This window comes from Gossypium arboreum, chromosome 11 (genome assembly GCF_025698485.1).
Source record: "Gossypium arboreum isolate Shixiya-1 chromosome 11, ASM2569848v2, whole genome shotgun sequence".
Classification (NCBI taxonomy): domain Eukaryota; kingdom Viridiplantae; phylum Streptophyta; class Magnoliopsida; order Malvales; family Malvaceae; genus Gossypium; species Gossypium arboreum.
The window spans coordinates 12294484-12309284 of NC_069080.1; the positions used below are offsets into that span (position 1 = coordinate 12294484).

Genomic DNA, 14801 nt, shown 5'->3' on the forward strand with positions numbered 1-14801 from the left:
AAAGAAAAACATTGACCATATATTTTAACAAAAACCAAACCATAAAATAATAAAAGAAAAAAAGAGAAAAATCCAAATCACTAACTGCACGTGCAAAACCTCCCTTTGAATTCGTGCGTCGTCTTCTCTGTCCGTGATTCGTGAAACTTTTGCCTTGCCTTTGGCCTTTTAGGCATTGGCTTTCCGCCTCCTTCCACTTTACTAATATGTCCACCTTCCTTCCCCCTTCTTTCTCTCCCAGTTGCAACTTGCAACTCAACTTTGATAACATCAAAGAAAGAAGGTGGGACGGATAAAGGGATAGCTCTCTCGTCGCATGGACGGCTTGGATCACGCGCCTCACCTCTGCAACTAATCTCTCGCCCTCAATCCTCCTTTTCTGTCTTCACTAGCTTGGTATTCCATTTTCTTCTTATTTCTTTAGTCATATTTATCCGTAGATTAAGTTTTTGAGATTTATTTATTTATTTGTTTAAGATGAACTATGTTTTGATATAATAAATCCAGGTGAATGAGTTTCAGGCTTTATATGCTTTTTGTTTTTTTTTGCGTGGTTTGAGTAGTTTTGTTTCTTAAACCATGTTTGATTCGAGGGATAATATTTGCATTAGAAAATGTAGTTTTTCTCTAGTTTTGCTTTCATATCATTAATTTAGTGACGCGGTTACTGATTAGCTTAGGAACACTTCTTTTCCCCCCCTTTTTCTTTATTTCACGGATAAGGATGGAGAAGATGACGGTGAATATTTATGGAAATAGTATATAGTTTTCATGAAAAAGTTGTAATGGATCTTATGCTAATGTCCTCATAGGAAATTTTAAGAGTGATATATTCTATCTAAATACGGATATATGAAATTTCGGTACACATCCTAACAAATTAAGCAGATCTGCAGGATATCTGTGAGCACAAGAAACTTCTCATTGACGTTATTGAATTGGAAGTTAAATAATCTCTTTTTTTTCCTCCTCGATTTTCTTTTCAGATTTAGAGCTATTGTTGTCACATTATGGAGGCTTGTTATTGTATCGACTCTCAGTGGCCACCTGATGAACTGCTGGTTAAATATCAGTATATATCGGATGTCTTAATCGCCCTCGCTTATTTCTCAATTCCTCTAGAGCTTATCTATTTTGTTAAAAAATCTGCATTCTTCCCATATCGATGGGTGCTTATGCAATTTGGTGCTTTTATCATTCTTTGTGGAGCAACCCACTTTATAAACTTGTGGACATTCACTATGCACACTAAAGCTGTTGCTGTGGTGATGACTGTTGCGAAGGTTGCATGTGCTATTGTATCATGTGCAACTGCTTTGATGCTTGTGCACATTATTCCTGATTTGTTGAGTGTTAAAACTCGCGAATTATTTCTGAGGAACAAGGCTGAACAGCTTGACAGGGAAATGGGCCTTATTCTCACTCAAGAAGAAACTGGAAGGCATGTAAGGATGCTAACACATGAAATTAGAAGCACGCTTGACAGGCATACGATATTAAAGACTACCCTTGTTGAATTAGGTAGGACCTTGGGCCTGGAGGAATGTGCATTGTGGATGCCATCGAGGACCGGTATGAATCTGCAACTTTCCCATACTCTAAACTACCAAATACAAGTTGGATCTACTGTGCAAATAAATCTTCCTATCGTCAACGAAGTCTTCAATAGTTCTCGAGCAGTGCATATACCCTATACCTGCCCTCTAGCTAGGATCAGACCACTAGTGGGAAGATATGTGCCACCAGAGGTTGTTGCTGTTCGGGTTCCCCTTTTGCATCTCTCAAATTTCCAAATTAATGACTGGCCTGATCTCTCTGCAAAAAACTATGCAGTCATGGTTCTTATTCTCCCCACTGACAGTGCCAGAAAATGGCGAGACCATGAATTGGAACTTGTTGAAGTTGTGGCAGACCAGGTCATCTTATGATTTATGTGCTTTCTTTCATTGGTTCATTTTACTTACTATGATTTATGAGCCTTTGATTCTTAACATGGCTCCAGTGCTGAACTTATGGTCGTATTTGTATAGGTTGCTGTTGCTCTCTCTCATGCGGCTATTCTGGAGGAATCTATGCGGGCCCGTGATCAGCTCATGGAGCAAAATGTTGATTTAGACTTGGCTCGTCAAGAGGCTGAGAGGGCAATTCATGCACGGAATGATTTCCTTGCTGTAATGAACCATGAAATGCGCACACCAATGCATGCAATTATTGCATTGTGTTCCCTTCTTCTGGAGACCGAGCTAACCCCAGAGCAAAGAGTTATGATTGAGACAGTGCTAAAGAGTAGCAACCTTTTGGCGACACTAATCAATGATGTTCTGGATCTTTCTAGACTTGAAGATAATAACCTAGAACTAGACTTTGGAATGTTCGATCTTCATGGAATCTTCAAAGAGGTAGTTAATTGGGATATTGCACTTTTCTTTTTAATGAATGAGATGGAAATAATTTCGCCTTTGCAGTTCAACTTCGGTATTAATGTTGATATTTTTGTATTTTAGGTCATTAATCTGATAAAGCCAATTGCGTCTGTAAAGAAGCTATCTATGACTATGATTCTGGCACCTGATTTGCCAATGTTTGCTATTGGTGATGAGAAACGGCTTATGCAAACTATTCTAAATGTCGTGGGTAATGCTGTGAAGTTCACAAAGGAGGGTTACATTTCAATTATAGCTTCTGTTGCAAAACCAGAGGCTTTAAGGGACTGGCGACCTCCAGAATTTTACCCGGTGTCTACCGAAGGCCACTTCTATCTAAGAGTGCAGGTTCTCAATTGCTTCATTTAACTTTTTTTTTCATTTCAGTTTACTCCTATTTAGGATTTGACAATACGATCTCAAAGGTATCTCTAGATTGTCTTTTGCTATCCAATGCTTTAAATTTCAATTCAAATCATGCCAGTTAGTATTTATATTGAAGGCATCACCTGTTGTTTGTTTTTTACTTACAATCCAATGAATTACTATCAACGTGTTCTCCTTGTGTAGATTGTGTGGATCTTTTCTAGCTTACTACATGATGTTCCTGTTGATCCTACCATCTGGTCTTGCAGGTTAAGGATTCAGGCTGTGGTGTTCTCCCACAAGATATACCAATTCTCTTTACCAAATTTTCACAGCCTCGAAGTGGGAATAGCAGCGGTGCGGGGCTTGGACTTGCCATTTGTAGAAGGTAAAATCAGAAACATTCAATTCCCTTGCATAGGAAAATTTGCCTGTTTCTCTTATAATCAAAATGACCTTTGGTCTTAAATGTTTGAATTCAGGTTTGTAAATTTGATGGGAGGCCACATATGGATTGAAAGTGAGGGCCTTGACAAAGGTTGCACAGTAACATTCCTTGTCAAACTTGGGATCTGCAGCAATCCCGATGATTCAGCTATCCATCAAGCTTCATCGCAAGTTAGAGCATATCATGGAAGTGCAGATCTGAGTGGACAAAAACCTATATTAAGAGATCACGGTCATCGAGCTATCTCATCCAATCCCAATGCACGATACCAAAGAAGTCTTTAGAGTTGCATGAGAGAAATACGACTTACATTATTTTCTTATTTTCATATCATTTGAAGTGATGATTGCTGATTAAAGAAACTTTTATAATAGTCTTATTTTTATTCATATAAAGAGCTATAAATAGCGAGCTAGAAGCGGCATTTTCTTTTTCTGTCCTTGACATGTTATGAATTAATTGGTTGCCGATGTAGCAACAATTGGAATGATAGAATTGTTGTACGGCATCGGGGTTGCAACCCATCTTCCTCGGATTGTAAACGATAAAAAATTGCTTGGTTGTTTCAGAAGGCATAGGTAGCAAGCATTAAGCAGTCTATGAAACGATGGTATTTAGAAATCAATGAAACCATAGCAAAAATAAATAAATGTCAGAAAAAAGTAAACAAAACAGCATGGAAACTGAGAACAAAATCATGAAACCTTAATCCAACTTAAAACAAGTTCATAATGACCAAAACAGCAGACTGGCTCGACAAAAAAACTACTTGGACATGTTTCTAAATTCATGGCTCACACTTCTTCGCCAGAGGGTCCTCCTTACTTCTTGGACTTCTTGGAACCACTGAATAAGAAACATAAGAGAAATTAATCACTTGAACACCGATCATTTTTGGAAAATAAGTAGAATATCAAAGATATACTTACCCAGCTGGTTGAGCAGTGGCGGCAGGTGGTGCTGCAACTGGCTTCTCTACTCCTCCAGGTCCCTGAAGAAAAGAACTCCAGCCATATAAGTAATCTACTCAACATTATTGACATTTTGCACAGTGTAGTGCATACCAGAAACACTGCACCATACAAAAAGTTCTTACCTGGGCCAATCGCTCCTCCCTCCTAGCATGTTTCCTTTCCCTGCTTGCCTTATTCTTAGCCCTCTTAGCTTCAAACTGGTCAGCCAATGTCTTTTCTCTGGCCTTCTCAGCCTTGGATTTGTGGATGCTCTCCATGAGGACTCTCTTGTTCTTAAACACATTACCCTTGACTTTCATGTACATGTCATGGTACATGTGCTTGTCAATCTTCTTTGATTCCCTGTACTTGCGGAGTAGGCGTCTAAGTACACGCATCCTTCTCATCCATAAGATCTTTGTGGGCAACCTTGCCTCCCTTGTACCCTTGCGCTTACCTAGAATCAACATAAGACTTAGCACCCAACTAATAGAATTCAATACATACATATTCTTTCTGATAGCTAACAATAGATTCCTAGCAGGATAAAAATCTAAACATACATCATTCCATACTTTTTTTAGTATGTTTTGGACATCCTAACGCCAAAAACATGAGCATTCAAGAATATACTAGTAATTCAACATTGTACTTAATGTGCAAGCATGTAACCAAGTCCATTTAGTGCCACAACCATAATTAAGATAACCAACCATATCCAGAGTGACGTCCCTTTCTCTTGGCTTCCTTCATGCGACGAGCACGAGATCGAGAGTGAATCTTGGTTGGCTTCCTGATGATAAAACCATCTTTAACCAACTTCCTTATGTTCTGGCCTGCAGGTTCCAATTCATGTACGAAAATGAAGAAAATTAAGCAATAGCAAAAAATAAAAAACTTCTCTTTGCTAAAGAAAGAACAATGCCCTAACATAACATTAATGTGTGGATATTATATTCTCTTATGACCAGAAGGTTGTATAAATTTTGAACTTGCAATAATTTATTTTAAAGTTGAGTTATATACACTATATGCACTAGAACAAACAAGAAAGTAATTTTTTGTTCAATTAAAGTAAATTTCACTTGAAAAAGGCAAAATTGAGACTGATTCAATAGCATTCACTAATCCCTGTATAGAAAGATGAAAAAGAAAGGAAACTTTCGGTTTTCTCAGTAATCCCCAAAATTGAGTGATGTATTCACCAGAGGATGCGTTTTAATAAAAAGAGTGATATTTTTTTCTAACAAGAAATTGGATACTGTAAAAAAAAAAAATAACAATTGCATAATCACAAACCTACGTCTACATAACCTAGGCGCATATGCGCTAGCTACACGAAACTCTGCGTTTATAAATTACTAGAAAAACCATAAAAAAGGAACGCGCTTTAATTGAGATTTGAATTACCGAAGTTATTAGGGATCCTATTCCTAAAAAAATTGAAACTTTAGCTTTTCAGTTTTGATTTTACCAGCAGCTGCTTATACAAACATGCTGTGAGCTTCATATCCACCGTTTAATTGGCAGCAAACGATGCAAAACCAAGGCCAAATAGCACTTAAAACGGATATAAGGAAAGTAGAAGATGTTGGGAGAATGAAAAAAAGGAGAGAAGAGGAAGACGTACGGGAGTTGGCCATAGAGATCTCGTTGACTTCATTAGGATCGAGCCAAACCTTTCCTTTTCCACACTTTAGAACGCTCGCGGAGAGCCGCTTCTGTAGCTTCAGAGAAACCATTTCTCCCTCTCTGTGTTTCTCTCTCTCTCTCTCTCTGTCTTAGGTAGCGGAGAAGGATAAGAAACAAGTGATAGCGGCTGTTTTATAAGATTTTTAACTCCTTAACCCTAGGGTTTGGAACCGCTGCTACTTTGTTTTCTTCTTCCTGTTTGGACCCGGGTGTTTTTTAATTGCATTTCTGAGACTACAATTTTTTCATGGGCCTAATTTTGGTTAAGGCTTTAAGCTTGTCTTGGAGAAACCCTAAGCTATTTAAGTGCAGGCTAAAATGAACGTGAAACCCCAATCTTTGATCGCTCAAAAATCCTTAATTTCGACATACATGGATGGTAAGATTAGAGTAGAGAATTCAAAAGAATCTTGCCGTCAACATTAAATATTTAGAAAGAAAAAAGGTCAGATTTTAAGAATTAATTTGAATAAAAATTTAGTTAAAAGACCTCAAAAGAGCACGGTATTGACTCAATTGGATTAAAACCCGTACTCCGGTGTATACAGCCAGCGGGGCCATTGGTGGGCTTCAATGGTCATCCCTGCCATGTTCAAGAAAATGATCTGGTACATTAAGGAACTTGAAAATGATACTTTTGCTAACATTTTTTGGGGCATCATAAATTAGTGGAAGGAATGTTATTGTAAGAATTTAAACTTTGGTTATTAAATATCAACCACATGCTCCTTTAGGTTGTTTGCAAAAATAACCTTGAGAAAGTTTGAAGAGAGAAAATACACCGATAAAACAATGTAGATGATATTTCGTTTATTGGGGTGACACCAAAAGGAAAAAAAAGACCAGTCGTATACATGAGAGAGAATTAGACGGTGCATTCCATAGATGGATCGTGCACCCAATTTCATTTCTACGTTTAGTTTTAAATTGGTTTCTTTCCTAATCTTAATAAAAATATATCTATCAGTATTTCCCCATAAAATGCAATGGGAGCCCCTAATATTCTTCATCTCTTCGTCTGATTTATTACATTGCAGAGTTGGCACGAATGGTCAGATGATCATGGCTCTCTCTCGTCTCTCCTTGCCTTTCTCATTACTTGTGTTTGTCGCTGCTAGTCATTTCTTCCGCTGGTTATGATGATTCATCTAAATATGGTTTTGATGGAATACCAGCTGACAGCCCCCAAGCAAACCCTATTTATGGCACTAAAGAAGATATCTACACGCCAAAACCTGAGGAAAAAGTAGAAGAAAAAGAAAAGCCTTACTATGGCACACAAAAAGAAGAAAAGGAAAATCGTCTCTCCATAGGTGTTCAAGGCCTTGTTTTATGTAAATTAGATTCCGGGTATTCTCCAGTTCAAGGTAAAGTTTAGTTAGACAACAATAACAAGTGTTTTCATGATAATCCCTTTTGTTCATTTTGTATATGAATTTATTTTTTCCAATTTAGGAAGATTTGAGTTGAATTGGATTCATACATGAACAGGTGCTTCAGCAAAGATAACATGTAAAGCAGTTGATGAGGATGGGGTGGAGAAAAGTGTTTCCATTTGCAGCGAAGCAACTGATGAAAGAGGTTACTTCATTGCGCCACTGTCTAATAAATTAAGTGGCCTTGAGAAATTAAAGGTTAGAGAATGCCAGGCTTATCTTCACAGCTCTCCGTTGAAGAACTGCAATGTTCCCACCAATGTCAACAGAGGCATCGATGGTGCTCTTCTTTCTACTTTCCGTGTCCTGAAGGAAAAGAAAATGAAATTGTACTCTGTGGGGCCTTTCTTCTACACTCCCCAATCTCAATCTACCCGTACTGGTTGCTAAAATTTCACTTCTTTCTCCCCGTTTTCTATAATTTTATCTTCTGTATTGAACCTCTTTTGTTGCTTCGTAATGTTTTCATTATAAGCTGGCTGTTGCAATCTCTACAAGAGATTTGCTTTTTCAATTTTGACATTTTGACTTTTGAATATCATTATTACAAGGCGTTTTTTCTTTTTCATTTTTTGGGTTGGTAAACAATTTAGATTAAGGACGATACCAGAATTTTTATATTGATTAAGGGAAAATTTAAAAATATTTTAGAGCTATGAGTTAAGAATTTGAATCAAATTATTAATTTTGTAAGGGACTAAAATATATTTTTCATTTAATTAAAAAACTTAAATTAAATTAATAATTTTTAAAGCAGCTAAAATTTTAATTTTAATTTTTGCATCTATATCTATATTACATGTAAAATTTCCAACATGAAGTGACACCAACTTAATTGATAAAAAGTAAGAAAAACAAATAATTAAACTAAAATAAAATTATAAAATAATTATGTCATTCAATTTTTTTATAAAATATATATTTTTAATTTATCAATTCCTCCAAAACAAAAAAACCCTCAAATTACAAAAAAAAATAAATTATCATTTAAAAAATCATTATTTCTAAATAAAATTTATATTTAAAATGTTATCTTTTTAACTAGAATTTTTTTGGAAGAAATTTGCTTACTGAAATTTGGGAGGGTTTGGGCAAAATATAAATTCTAAAAATGGGTTTGAACAAAAAAAATAAGGCCCGTTTAAAAAAAAGGGTCCAGCCTCGGGTAAGGTATTTTTGGCCCGGGCCCGGCTCGAATTCACTAAAGGAAAAAAAAATTATGTTTTTATTTTTATTTTTATTTTAATATTATTTTCTTATTGTTTTCTCCTATATTGTTACCATTTTACTATTATGTTACTACTATTTTGTTGTTATTGTTTGGATATCGTATAAACTTATTTTATTGATAATTAAATTTGTTATCATTTTAAAGACATTTATTAATTTTGTTATTATTTTAGAGGCATTTACTTGTTAAGTTGCATCTATTTTAGTGTTATTTAAGTATACATATTTTTAAAATTTATTTTTAATTTTGTTGGGAAATATTTATTTAGATGTTTTTAATATTTTGATGTATTATATATATTTTCAAATAATATAAAAATTAATATGGACATTTGGGTTTTAATATTTTTATCCAGGTTGGGTTTGAAGCAAAATTTTAGGCCTATTTTTACTGGAGTGCAGGCTCGAGCCTAGCAAAAGGGTTTAAATTTTTAGTTGAGTCCGCCTGACCCATGCACACCTCTACATCACACTAATTTTAAAAATAAAGAAAATCATTTTTACAATTAAATAATATAATAAAACTAATTAAAATATCTTTTAATGATCATCCTCTTATATTAAAAAAAAAACCTACAACTTTCATAGAAAATCATTTATTATTATTTTAAATATATATTATATATTTTCTTCTTTCATGCATATATTAATTATTGTGATATACTAAATTTTATGGATGAAACCACTATATACTAATAATATTATCCAACTGTATTGGATGTAACATAGTTTGTGAACCAAAGCCAAAACATAAAATTTTAAGAAAATCAACATTAAGGTATTGAGTTTTAGTAGTTTTGTTAGTATTCTTTATATTCTCATTTATTTTATTTGCAATTCACGTATGCTTCCTTATCGAAAATATTAAAAATGTGTTTGATAAATTATTTAAAAAATTCATTTCATTTAATATGGAAAATCTCAACATTTTATCACTATAATAACTTTTTTTTACTTAATAGGTAATTTGTTGATTTCATTTTCAAAATTTTATTTTTGAAATAAATTATTCCTTATTTTATTAAAAATTAAAATATTCACATTATTATCTTTAATTTTTATTCAATACTATTCAAAATAAAATAAAAATACAATATTAGTAAGATTAAAAATATAAAATAATTAATTTACAAAAATCAAGATTTACTATATCAAACAAAATAATCATATCTGTTTCTTACATTTTAGTAATGTATTCAAAGAGTTTCATAATACAAATTCAATTTTATAAAATTTGTTGTTCAAATTTTTTATAAAATTTAATACTAAAAAGATTTTTCCTTAATTTTTTTTAGGGTAAATTACACCAACAATCACTCAACTTTAGGGTAACTAACAAAATAGACACCTAGATTTATTCAGTCACTTAACTTTTGAAAAATAACAAAATAGTTACTAGCGTTATAAAAAGTGACAAAACAATCACTAATTAACAGTTTTCGTTAGTGTCTTAACGGGACCACTAATGTGGCAAATTAATTGCTGATGTGGCCAGTTAACTTGCCATGTTGGATGTCCACGTGGAAACCCACCCAATTTAAGAAGAAATTGAAAAAAAACCCTAAAAAAACCCTTAATAACAGAGAAGAAGATGAAGAAGAAAGTCTGTAAAAAAAAAATTCTTCATGCCTAATTTCGTAGAGTCTGATTCTTTGCCATTGAAACACCATGTCTTTGCTCTTCTTGTTCTTTTTGGCTTCCTCAGTAACCTTCCACCATTGAAACACCATGTCTTTCCAAGATGTAATGCAACCACCAAATAGATAAATCTCAGCTTCACTAAAACACCCAAAAACAAAGATAGATAAAATTTCTTTTAGACCTGAATCAATGAAAAAGAAAAAAATTGACCCATCAATTGAACCAACAAGGGAGTTGAATAAATTTGGAAAAGACTCGGAAAAGAAAATCTTGCAAAAAGTGGGTCATTTCTTCAACATTTGAAGATTTGAACGTTACCTGCCATGACTAGAAGTGAGGAGAAGCTTGGGTAAATTGCCTTCTCCTTATGTTACTATGACCCCTAAAGCAACAACATTCTGGTTTGAAGCTGCAACAGCCATACCTGAGTAACTGCAGAAGAATATGGAGCAATTAGGTTAAAGCTTTGGCCTTAGATTGTTACCTTTGAAGTTTGGAGGAATCACTTGCAGAGATGCAGTATGAGATTGATTTAAAAACTGGAGGCAACTCCATTTTTTCTCTTTTTCTTTTTTTTCTCTTCTTAAACCCTAAATTGCTATTGATAGGGCTATTAAATTGGTGGTAACTAGCCAACTGGAGGGTTTTTTTACACCAAGCACGCTATCATCTAGTATGTCACTTTGTCGTGACGTCTGTGACGAAAAGCGATAAAACTGTTTTGTCACTTTTCTAAAGTTAAGTGGCTGAAATGAAACCAATGTAATTGTTGGTGTAATTTATTCTTTTTTTTTAATTTATCAAATAGTAGACATTTCATATCCATTTCCGATTGACAACGTCTAATTTTCGTTCATGCTCATTTTTAACTTATAAACGTACTTTATGCCAAATAGAAAACCGGACAGCAGTGCACCGTCTAAAATAATTGGTCTAAAGTCAACGAGCTAATGGAGAAAGTAATTAAGAAACAAAATTCTTAAGATGAATGAAATAATTTTTTTAAAAATTAAGAAGCAAATACACGAATTATTAGCTGGGTTTGCACGTCGCATTTAGATAATTAGATCTTGCATGCATGGTTGATTATTTGGTGCTACCCACCTGCCTGTTAAATCCATCGTGCACCCAAGTCTTTCCCATACCATCCATCCATCCAGCAAGTTTTGTCCCTTCTCCTTAGAAAGGCCAATGTTATGTATATATAACCCTATTATCCCCCCAAACAGCAATTATCCATCGTTTCAATTTCAACCATATTACTTGATCAGCACATGAAAATGGTACTTAACAATTTCTTATTTTCTGCGATTTTTATGCTTCTTTTGTCAATTGTTTCGGCCAGTGACGCTCAATATAACCTTAAGAACCCAGATTCTGAAAAAGAAAGGCTTCTCTCCACAATGATTGGAATTCAAGGCATTGTTTATTGCAAATCAAGAAGTAAACTCACCCCGCTCCAAGGTAAATCAATTCCCTACATTATCATTTTACTGTTTAGCAAATTGTTCTAGAATGTGTTTTATGGGTGTAGGCGCTGTGGCGAGGATCACCTGTGAGGGTGTGGATGAGTATGGGTACGAAACAGAGTCATTGTCCATCTTGAGTTGTGCAACAGATGAAAAGGGCTATTTCATTGCAACCATATCTCCTTACGAGGTCAAAGATCAAAACCAGAGTTTTAGGAATTGCAAGGCTTTCCTTGAACTCTCTCCCTCCGAGGATTGCGATGTTCCCACTGATGACAACAAAGGCATTTCCGGTGCTCCTCTCGTCTCCTTCCAACGCCTCCACGACAAGAACATCAAGTTATTCACTGTGGGGCCTTTCTTCTTCGTTCCAGAGCAGGAGGCTAAATCAATCCCCGACGATGGATACTGAAATAACCGCTGCTATAAAACATTCATTTTTGTTTTACTTCTTTCCAGTATTGGGATTCCATCAATAACAGATTGAAAATATACTTCATAGGAACAATGTAAAGAATTACAATTGTTCTTGTTTGGGTGGGAGAAAATTTGTTTATATCCCAAAGTTATCAGTTACTTCCCATTAATTTTCGAGCTACAAGCAATTATTCTCTACTGCATTTTTTGTAAGAAATTTTTTTCTTTTAGATTTGCGTCAATTGGTTGGGTTACGTATCGTCTTGAGAGGTGAAAACAACGGAATCTGTAGAGAGGAGCGTGCGTGAAGCAAAATAAGATGCTGAATAGCCTCACCAGAGAATTAATGTATGCTTCAAGAACCCATTTTGATACTCTTCCCCTCTTTAAGAATAGAATCCCTTTGTGAGAGATTAAAGCCAAGAATCAGACACAACAAAAACCAGCAATATTAAAACAATTCGTCTTCACGAAAACAAAAACAATATGGAGGAGCATAAGAGAAGTTGTGAACAAGGGAGAAATAATGCAGGTGGCAGCAGTATTGAAGGGCTAGATTTTGTAGTGCAGGAGGTATCTTCCTCAATTCTATATCAAATTTCACGGTGAGTTTTTCATATGTTAACATTCCACCATAGAATTACAATACCAAGATTTATAGAAACATATATGGTTCCGCCTCTAATTTTTGAAATTTAAAATTTAGTTTTATAGAAACATTGAATTTTTATATTTTTTTTATCTAAAAACTCTTATGCCTATGTCAATTTTGTCATTAGAATTGCTCACGTGGCTGTTACAAAATAAAATAAGATAAAATGATATTTTAATCCTCAATATTTATATTTTGTCAATTTAATTTTTACTCTTTAAAAATATATAAACAATTACAAAATAATTTTAAAAGTTCAATTTTTTTATTTTGTCAAAATACGCTTGAAATTTTAGGGTATTTGAAACAAAATTACATTATATTAAAATTTAATCCAAATCGATTAAGAATTTGTATAATTATTAAAATATTTTATATACATTATAATTAAATTTAATTAAAAATATTTGTGACATATAAATGATTTTAATTAAATTTAAAATACTTGTTCAAGTTTGATTTAATAAGCACTATATGAATAACTCAAACTTTGAAGCGATCATATTACAATTAGAGGTGTTCATGTGTGAGGCCAAATCGCCATCCAATTTCAAAAATTTTCAAAATTTTAATTCGTTTTGAGCTTGTAATATTTTATATTATATTATTTTTATATATTATGTAACTTATAACTCATAAAATTAAATCTACAGTAATCTATAAAAATTTTAAGATAATTATATATAAATTTTAATAAATAAAAATATATAATTTTTTTTTTAAAATAATATAAGCAAGCCTAAAATGAGATTGGGTTAACCATTTTCAAATATGGGCGAAATTTTAAGCTCATATTTTGAGTCGGGCTTGGACAAGCATGAAATGTGTTAATATCATGCTTAGACTTGACTCGACCCATGAACACCTCTAATCTCTAGCACATTTAAATCTCACCAAGTTCAACACGCAAAACTCTTTGTTATAAGATTCTTCTATCTGTTGCATCGAATGTACAAATTTATCAAAATATCACTGCCATGTTTCTTTTATAAATGATATTGGATGATTGTTTATTTGCAGTTGCTCAAATCATGGAACATCAAACGTTGGCATCATAGAGATTCCAATCCATAATGCAGAGCAAGAAATTATTGGAATGACTGAAAGTCATGATGCTATTGGAGAGAGCTCTCGATCATTAAGTGATCATAATTCGATAAACGTGGTAAAAAGTGAGAGCAATGACTATTTGATGATGGAAGCCATTGACATAGAGATAGAGAACGGAGAAGTCCATGATTATGCAAAACAATCAATGGTTGAAGAAAAGTTAACACCAAAACAATCATCTTTGTCATCATTCGAAGAAGAAGAAGAAGAAGAAGATGATGATGATGATGATGATGATGATGATGATGATGATGATGATGATGATGATGATGATGAGGAGGAGGAGGAAGAAGAAGAAGAGGAGGAGGAGGACGATGACGACGATGATGACGACGATGACGACGATGACGACGACGACGACGGTGACGACGGTGACGATGACAATGACAATGATGACAAATATTCACCAACAGGATCATTTTTAGAAGAAGAAGAAGAAGAAGAAGAAGACTCATTGTTACAATCACCAAATTCAACAGAAGAAGATGAGGAACATTCACCAATGGGATCAACACTTGAAGAAGAAGAAGACTCACCATTGCAATCATCATTGTCAATAGGGGAAGAAGATGAAGAAGAATATTCACAAATGCAATCATCATTTTCAACAGAAGAAGAAGAAGAAGAAGAAGAAGACTCACTGTTACAATCATCAAATTCAACAGAAGAAGATGAAGAACATTCACCAGTGGGATCAATACTTGAAGAAGAAGAAGAAGACTCACCATTGCAATCATCATTGTCAACAGAGGAAGAAGATGAAGAAGAATATTCACAAATGCAATCATCATTTTCAAAGAAGAAGAAGAAGAAGAAGAAGAAGAAGAAGAAGAAGAAGAAGAAGAAGAAGAAGAAGAAGAAAGCAAAAAGATGTATAATTAGCCTTCCACTATCTGTAAACAAAGTCTAGAGGCATGACAATAAAGAAATGTTTCATCACTACTTGGCTAAAACATTTGACAAA

The 14801-nt window shown here is 34.0% G+C and overlaps 5 protein-coding genes across 5 annotated transcripts; 4 read left to right on the forward strand and 1 right to left on the reverse strand.

Moving 5' to 3' along the window:
• Positions 1-12: 12 nt before the first annotated feature.
• Positions 13-3655, forward strand: LOC108473455 (ethylene response sensor 1-like). Its single transcript, XM_017775015.2, has 6 exons — positions 13-396; positions 987-1916; positions 2031-2399; positions 2505-2771; positions 3059-3177; positions 3272-3655. Exons 2-6 carry the CDS (start codon positions 1011-1013, stop codon positions 3519-3521), a joined length of 1911 nt encoding a protein of 636 aa, XP_017630504.1. The 5' UTR covers positions 13-396; positions 987-1010; the 3' UTR covers positions 3522-3655.
• Positions 3656-3850: 195 nt separating this feature from the next.
• LOC108473456 (60S ribosomal protein L19-1) lies at positions 3851-6369 on the reverse strand. Its single transcript, XM_017775017.2, has 5 exons — positions 5821-6369; positions 4904-5026; positions 4334-4647; positions 4167-4228; positions 3851-4083 (listed from the first exon to the last, which is right to left on the reverse strand). The coding sequence occupies exons 1-5, from the start codon at positions 5930-5932 to the stop codon at positions 4059-4061; spliced, it is 636 nt and encodes a 211-aa protein (XP_017630506.1). The 5' UTR covers positions 5933-6369; the 3' UTR covers positions 3851-4058.
• On the forward strand, positions 6255-7708 carry LOC108471479 (protein SEED AND ROOT HAIR PROTECTIVE PROTEIN-like). The gene is made up of 3 exons (XM_017773090.1): positions 6255-6261; positions 7001-7249; positions 7374-7708. Exons 1-3 carry the CDS (start codon positions 6255-6257, stop codon positions 7706-7708), a joined length of 591 nt encoding a protein of 196 aa, XP_017628579.1.
• A 3761-nt stretch (positions 7709-11469) lies between these two features.
• Positions 11470-12223, forward strand: LOC108473165 (protein SEED AND ROOT HAIR PROTECTIVE PROTEIN). Its single transcript, XM_017774706.2, has 2 exons — positions 11470-11653; positions 11724-12223. Exons 1-2 carry the CDS (start codon positions 11470-11472, stop codon positions 12068-12070), a joined length of 531 nt encoding a protein of 176 aa, XP_017630195.2. The 3' UTR covers positions 12071-12223.
• Positions 12224-12461: 238 nt separating this feature from the next.
• LOC108473129 (uncharacterized) lies at positions 12462-14801 on the forward strand. The gene is made up of 2 exons (XM_017774683.2): positions 12462-12680; positions 13748-14801. Exons 1-2 carry the CDS (start codon positions 12562-12564, stop codon positions 14745-14747), a joined length of 1119 nt encoding a protein of 372 aa, XP_017630172.2. The 5' UTR covers positions 12462-12561; the 3' UTR covers positions 14748-14801.